The sequence below is a fragment of the Gadus chalcogrammus genome, chromosome 2, assembly GCF_026213295.1.
Source record: "Gadus chalcogrammus isolate NIFS_2021 chromosome 2, NIFS_Gcha_1.0, whole genome shotgun sequence".
Classification (NCBI taxonomy): Eukaryota; Metazoa; Chordata; class Actinopteri; order Gadiformes; family Gadidae; genus Gadus; species Gadus chalcogrammus.
In genome coordinates, this window is record NC_079413.1 from 2887139 (window position 1) to 2895136 (window position 7998).

Below are 7998 nucleotides of genomic sequence, written 5' to 3' on the forward strand. Positions count from 1 at the left end.
TGTACAGACATGGGATGAAACCTGAAAAACCAGAAGCATCATATGGGGAATGTTGGTGATGTGATCCTATTGTCCTCCACATCATGTGACCATTGTGCTGGGAACGCTGTGCTGTGTTGTGTCTAGGTGTAGCTCCACGTACCCACTGTTAATGGACTCCCTGTCAACCATGAAGGTCTTGATCTTGGTCGTGTGTACATTTCACCTGATGGTCGCTCAGCATCCAACGGCCGACCGCTGTAAGTATACACGCTTCTTACGTTCCTCTTAAAGTATTGCAAATCTATTCATCGCATGGCGATGTTTGGTCTTTGTTGCTATTGTCTGTGCCTCAAACCTGCTTCTGTCTACTTGCAGCCACCCATTGTGAGAGTTGTCTTCTAACAGCCCATGGTATGATGCATTCTTTCTAAAAATGTGATTGTGCCAAACATGCATGAACAATTATACAAGGCACATTACCGTCTTACACTTTATATCGTCCATCTTGTTTTACTTTTCTTTTTTTTTCCTACGTATCAATGCTATAGAAATGGAAAAGATCCTCAAGGATACTCCGGCCGCCACCAGGGAGACCGTACTGAAGAATCTACTCGATGGAGAGGTGTGTGACAGACCTGCGTTCCACAACCGCAAGGCTGGCCCCAAAGACACACTGATGTCCTCCTGCAGGCGACTACTAGGTAACACAGAGCAGATGTACACAATGCCACAGCTAGGGATCTCTATAACACTATATGTTGTGTTTGTAAAGACTAAATCCTCTTTGAAAATCCCCCCAAAACGTAGAAGACCACCGTGAACAATTCAGTGAGGCGTTGTCAAACAAGGAGCCCAAAGGCCTAGAGATCACGTTGTGTTATGAGCAGTCCGCTGCATGTGTGGGGGTGAAACGTCACTCTTTTGAGGTAGGCTTTGTGGTTATATTATGCTTGCAACATACACGTCAAGAATTCATCTTAACGGCTTCTATGCTTGTCAGTTGGAGGTAATGTGCAGCTGTCTATGTAAATGTTATGTGTTCTTTTTTTCTGACAGAACTCCAAAGTCATGTTTAAGGACAGCGACCTGGAGGCTTTGATTCAGAGCCACAAGGGGAACATGCGCGTTAGTCAGCCTCTGCATACTCATTCACCTTCAAAGGAGGAGCTGTGAAAGACATTAAGGCATAATGTTCTCTCCTCACTGTCTCCTGCCTGGACTTGTTTGGTCTGAATGTTTACTATGGTAACAATTTCTGATTTTTTTGCTGCCAAGTGTCTAATGTATGTGACGAGAAATCAGAAAATAAAGTAGTGTTAGAAAGCATGAAAAACTGTAGACCGTGGTTCTTATTTGTGTAAAATCTCAGTATATATCTTGGGTAAGGCTTTTTTCTTACTTTTGTTAATAATCATATATTTGACATTTGCACTTGAACCTCTGCACTCTTACTTAGGCCATCATCTTACCCTCCAAACACGTCACCATGCTGGGGTACCTGGTTCTAAACTCCACCAGCACCAAATGCAAGTTCATCTTTGACATCACAGACAGGCTATCATGTCACCCCCTCCTTGCCATTTCCTATCCCAATAAAAACACTCAGTGATCCCTGACCGGTCTTCTGTCGCTAGGAGACGCTGTTGCGATCCGGAAGGGTGGGTGGGAGGGAAGACGCTGATTTAAATCTCTGGACATTAACGTGACACACTGTGGGAAACGATCGCCAGGACATTATTCGCTATCTAAACAACACACATCGCCTCTTCTTTTTCTCCTTTTTGTGTGTGGTCTGCTAAACCCAAGGTAAGGCATTCAGAAAAGGAGACACGGCCAACCCGGTCATGGTTTCCCACGTTATCGCCAGCTGCCTGGCACCGCTGTGGCGGTAACGTTAGGCAACAGTACCGTCTATTTATACGGTCTATTTCCGTTTTAAAATATACCAATAAAATACGAATTCTCAACGTAAGATCGGTACACACGGATCGGTTTGCACCGATCTTACATTGAGAACAGTGGTAGTGGCATCGCCGATCCAAGCGTAATAAATGATAGTAATAACACAATTGCATCCACTGACCCAGTGAACTCATATTGGGATGTGGGGTGGTCGTGCTTTGGTAAACCACTACGAAATTACGTACTGATTTCTTAATTGCAACTCTGCGTGTGGTAGCGATACTGGGGGGGGAGGAGGGGGGGGGAAATATATTTCTGGTGAACGATGAGTAACCTCGCATGGCATCCTTCCTGATGAGGTGTATTATGCTTCATTGTCATGGTCGATCACCTCAATCTGCTGCCATGCACATGGCTTTTAAGGTGGAGGATTGCACTCTGAAGGTATGTGCTGACAAGCACGTTGTAATAAAAGCCTACACTGTTAATATTGATTAGAGTGAGACGCTGGATTGTTGATGGTCGTCAGTTCCCCATCAAGTCAATATTCTGCCTTGCCCTAAGACAACAGGAGTTTTACGCACTGATTACGTCAGTAAGGGTAAACACGCAATCTTTTGTTGAGTTCACCCTGCTTTTTCAGTTGCCTAGTTTCATGATCCCAGAATCAGAAACCCACTCCCTTCTAGAAGGGGTTAAGGAACACACACCGCAGTAGAACATTTCCCCACGTTGTGTTTTTTTTTTTATAAATCTCTTCTAACCTTTTACCCTTCAGATCCCGGCAGTGTTCATGGTCCCCTGTCAGTGTGGGGGTGTGGGTGTGCAGACATGGAGAGCTATGAGGAGTTTGCCCTTCGAACCATGGCCTTGCTACGGGCGAAGGAGAAGTCAGAGGAGATGGACTTGAAGACACAATGTTCACTGAAAGACCTTTCCGCCATACTATTTTACGGGAAGCCGGTGCTTCCACCTCTGGTAAGGGCTAAAAAGCGATTTAAGGGGTCAACTAAATTAAGAATAAGTTGTTTTCCAGTTTCTTGTTCATACATCCTAAAAATAAACTCTTTCTTTGGAATTGACATTTTTTTTCTAGGCCACTGGAGGGTTAGGGTTAGGTTAAAAAAGTGGAGCTCCCATATTAAAATATGTAGTTTAGTCTATGAATGTGACAAAGGCAAATCCATAGTCTAAAATGTTCCCTTAAGGGTTTTCATCCTTGCTAAGAATAAACATTTGACCGACTCGTAACTGAACACTTTGCTGCTGTTATGAAGGGCAATACGGTTGCCTGGTTTTCTCTCAAACAATGCCGGTTCTCTCGGAGCGGTCATTCTGTACCTCTTACATTGCATGGTTACATAGAGATTGCATTGTTGGCTCACCTTGACGTGTTGTGGTAACCATTAGAATGGAATGAGGGAAATGCACCCATGTAGATGAGGATACAGGGCTCTAAGTGTGCCTGAAGGACAGAAGGGGGTCAAAGGTATTCTATGTCCAGGAACAACCATCTGTCCCTAACCACTTACAAGGACAGCCCAGGGAAAGAGAATCTGCTGCTGGGACATATATAGGCCATATCTGTTGATAGCTATCACTGTTTAGCGACATATAAATAGTGAATGAAGTTAGTAATTGTGTTCTTTTAAAATAGTACATTGAACAATGCTCTAAATTTTTTGAATTTCACTATTTCGATATGGTCTCCATCTTGTTTTACTGTATGAGTTGTGTACATGTGTTGTGTGTGCCGACAGCTGACCGCAGAGCAGCGCAGAGTCATGCGCGACCATCGCGAGAGGGCGGTACAGGTGCACGCAGACAGACTGAACCAGCGGAAGAACTGCGTTCTGAACCGGGTCCAGAACATCTTGGACCTGGCAGTCAAGCAGGTCGGGACTAGTACCACCACTGCTCCATCCTATACACACACACACACACGCACGCACGCACGCACGCACGCACGCACGCACGCACGCACGCACAGTGTGCGTGCGTGCGTGCGTGCGTGCGTGCGTGCGTGCGTGCGTGCGTGTGTGTGTGTGTGTGTGTGTGTGTGTGCGTCGCACACACACACACACACACACACACACACACACACACACACACACACACACACACACACACACACACACACACACACACACACACACACGCACACACCAATTGTGTAATAATGTGGGGACATTCTCTGACAGAGATGTAACTTCCAGCCTCAGAAAGTAAAATTAATCCCAACTATATTAGTTAGACCTCAGCCAACTCGCTTATTAGCAATCTCACAAATCAGACTTTAGATTCATCCTAAATCAGATACATTTTGGCGAAGGAGGTGCTTCAATTTCTTTCGCTTCATATATCGACCAATCATGTTGCTGGGGAGTGAGGCGGGGATCTGTTGGCATAATTGTTAGTCAAAATCCCCAAATGTGCCACAAAAATGTATTCAACAGTGGGACGGGAGTGACATTTGATCTGATGTTTTCAGTATTAAATATGGATTGTAGAAGCATTCCTAAGACATGGCCAAGCACTGCTCCACTTAGCAGGGTTATTTTTTACTACACCTTTTGAAAGTGCTTTGTAGGCGCATTTCAGCGGGTGTCAAAACAGAAATGCTATGAGATATTGAAAAAATGCTCTCTTTATAGTGATGTATTGATCTTTTGTTTCAAGGGAAACTTGGCCTATTAAAGGTTTGTCTGCAAATCCAGGAATTCAGGCGAACAGATAGAAACAGAGAATTACTGCTAAACGATCAGCAGTCACTTCAGCTAAAGCTGTCAACAAACACGTCTCCGTTCCTTATCAGGTCGACGCCAACAAAGGGCCCAGTGTTACGCAGGAGGACCAGTTACCTCGCCCCGGCGGTACCTCCCCTAAACACGAGACCGTCAACGGCTACACCCTGGTCACCGACTCCCCCGGGCTCCTCCGGGACTCTGGGTGCACCGTCGAGGAACCGGTCCTCCCCGGTCCTCCACGCTCCGAACCCCACCACGGTGCCGCCCAGGTAGACGGAGCCCAAGCCCCGCCGCGAGACCGAGAGGAAGAGGAGGAGGAGGAGGAAGAGGAGGAGGAGGAGGAGGAGGAGGAGGAGGAGGACATCAGCCTGGACAGCCTGCTGAAGCGCTCCAGGGAGTACGTGGAGAAGGAGCAGAGCCGGCGGGAGTCGTTGGTGGTCCTCCGCACCCCTCCCCCCCCCCCCGACCGCCTCTCCGACCGGGAGGGCCACGCCCTCCGCACCCCGGCAAGGGACTCGGGGGTGGAGTTCGGCTTCAGCCTGCGTCACAGCCCGGTCGGCCCCCCCAGGGGCCCCCCCAGGGGCCCGGTCGGGGCGCGCCGTCCCTCGCCGAGCCCCCCGGACCCCCACGCCTCCCAGAGGCCCCCCAGCCCCGAGCTCATCCTCGTCCACCCCGTCCACCGGCGCAAGCCCCGCCCCGTCTCCGCCGGCAACCTCCACCTCTGCTTCCCGACGGGCCAGGGCGACCTCATCCCCCGGAGCCCCAGGGGCGCGGGCGAGGCGCGCGGCATGGCGGCCTGGGACGAGGCGAGCCCGCCCGGGGGGGCGCGGGTCTCCGACCTCTGGGGTCCGCCCGGCGGCAGCGCCGCGGGCCGAGTCTCCGCCCCCAGCCCGCCGGGACCCCCCCACGAGGGGTTCCGGCGCCGCAGCCACACCCTGGACAGCCAGCTGTACCCCCCCCCGCTGCCGCCGCCGCCCGGCGTGGACCGCAGCCAGGAGAGGGCGCCCCGCTTCATGGCCGGGGTGACGCGGCAGCCGCCCAGCCGGAGGGCCGGCACGGCCGCCCCTCTGAACCAGTCGTACGACGTGGAGACCCCCGCGCCGGGGCTGCACAGGCCCCACGTGTCCCCCGACGGCGCCCCCCCGGGGCCAGACGCCAGAGCCACCAAAACGGTGCACATCAACGCCCCTGATGGTACCACAGGTACGGCCAGAGCCGGGAGTCGGAATGCCTATATTTATGACGATATGTTCCATACCATTCCTAATCTCTCCGTTATTAATGATGTGTATCAGATAGGGTTGCCGCGGTGTGGACATTTTCCCACCGAGTAATACGCTCGTGTCAACACCGAGTATTACCGAGTATAAACGGTATTAACTTTGAAACTATAGGTCAACCGCCATCTTCTCCGTCAACACTCCTCTCACACTCGGTGACAGCGGCTGGCAGCGCGCCAATTCTCGGCGTCTTATAATAATAATAATAATACATTTAATTTAGAGGCGCCTTTCAAGACACCCAAGGTCACCTTACAGAGCATATAGTCATCATTCAAAACTATGTAAAACAGACTAGGAATAAAAGGAAAACAGAGGTTAAACATGAAGAATAATAATAATTAATAACACTCAAAGACGCCTAAAGTGAAGGGGGGACCTCACTAACCACCACCAATATGTAGCACCCAGTTGGGTGATGCACGGCAGCCAATTGGCGCCAGAACGCTTATAACGTTCTATATATAATAGTATAATATAATTTTATATATCATAATATCACGGCCAACAGCTCTGTGCGCCTCCGGATGGCCGTAGCGCGGGGAGCTCGCGTAGGGATCGGGATTCTCGGGGTTTGTTTACCGGCGTTGCTATGGTTACCGGTCTTGTAAGGAAGCGCGTCAATTCTCGGCGCGACAATTCTCCCGCACAGAGCAGAACTGTGGCCTATTCTACACATTTTAATTTTCTTAATTATAATTATATTCTTCATTTTTACTGAATTAGTTTATTACAAAAAAAAAAAAAAAGTGTTGCCGGTGTGCAACACCGAGTAATCGGTGTTGGCCTCAACACCGAGTAACACCGGTAATACCGTATACCGCAGCAACCCTAGTATCAGACTTATATTTAGATCTGATGATGTAATGGGTTGACACCGCGCTGGTGTTCAGTCTGTAGTGTCGCATGACGGCGTGAAGGGTAGATCGTGTGCGCCGACGTCCCGGTGTCGCGCCAAACTTCAGTGGATGAGCGCTCAGCTGAAGCGTGCGTGATTTGAGCTGAACGAACTTGTTGCTCCATGTACCAGACATGAAACTGGCAACTGATTATTTTTGCATGCTTTCATTGGAGATGTGCACGACATTGTTACATATATATGTTGACGCCATAATGGTTAGTATTAGTCGTTTATTAATTTATTAACGTGTGTGTGGGAGTATGTGTACTGACAGTAATATATTGGTTCTGACAATTTATTCTGACAAATGCTAAATGTCCGAAATGTAAATGTGTGTGTGTGTGTGTGTGAGTGTGTGTGTGTGTGTGTGTGTGTGTGTGTGTGTGTGTGTGTGTGTGTGTGTGTGTGTGTGTGTGTGTGTGTGTGTGTGTGTGTGTGTGTGTGTGTGTGACTTTGTGTGTGTGTGTGTGTGTGTGTGTGTGTGTGTGTGTGTGTGTGTGTGTGTGTGTGTAACTATGCATATGTGTGTTTGTGTGTGTGTGTGTGTGTGTGTGTGTGTGTGTGTGCGTGTATGTGCATGTCTGTGTATGCGTGTGTGTGTGTGCGTATGTGTTTGTGTTTTATGTGTGTGTATGCGTTTGTGTATGTGTCTCTATGTGTGTGTGTGTGTGTGTGTGTGTGTGTGTGTGTGTGTGTGTGTGTGTGTGTGTGTGTGTGTGTGTGTGTGTGTGTGTGTGTGTGTGCAGGGGGGTCACCAGAGGAGACCCAGTGGCGGGTGCACGCCCTGGAGGACATGCAGAAGCGCTTGGAGGAGGAGCATGTGCTGCACATGTCTCTGCTGCTCGCTGAGCAGGAGAGAGAGCAGGAGCGCCTCCAACAGGTCAGCATGTGCTATTACACCAAAGAGCAGGAGCGCCTCCAGCAGGTCAGCCTGTGCTATTACACCAAAGAGCAGGAGCGCCTCCAGCAGGTCAGCCTGTGCTATTACACCAAAGAGCAGGGGCGCCTCCAGCAGGTCAACCTGTGCTATTACACCAAACATGCCGGGACGCAGACCCGCCTATGAAGAACTATCGTTTACTAAAACGTTGTTACATTTTTATTTATTTTTTATTTAACAGGATAATTAATAATTAGTTGTAAATGTAAATCCATTTTGATAAGCATGTCGCTCGAGCGACAATTG

The 7998-nt window shown here is 49.2% G+C and overlaps 1 protein-coding gene across 1 annotated transcript in view; it reads left to right on the plus strand.

Moving 5' to 3' along the window:
• Window positions 1–1680: 1680 nt before the first annotated feature.
• LOC130369640 (centriolar coiled-coil protein of 110 kDa-like) overlaps window positions 1681–7998 on the plus strand; it is an 11968-nt gene continuing 5650 nt past the window's right edge. Inside the window, exons 1-5 of the mRNA XM_056575126.1 lie at window positions 1681–1788; window positions 2663–2862; window positions 3645–3779; window positions 4700–5834; window positions 7559–7692. Coding sequence (XP_056431101.1) covers window positions 2716–2862; window positions 3645–3779; window positions 4700–5834; window positions 7559–7692 — 1551 coding nt within the window. The 5' untranslated portion in view covers window positions 1681–1788; window positions 2663–2715. The remainder of the gene's footprint in view (window positions 1789–2662; window positions 2863–3644; window positions 3780–4699; window positions 5835–7558; window positions 7693–7998) is intronic.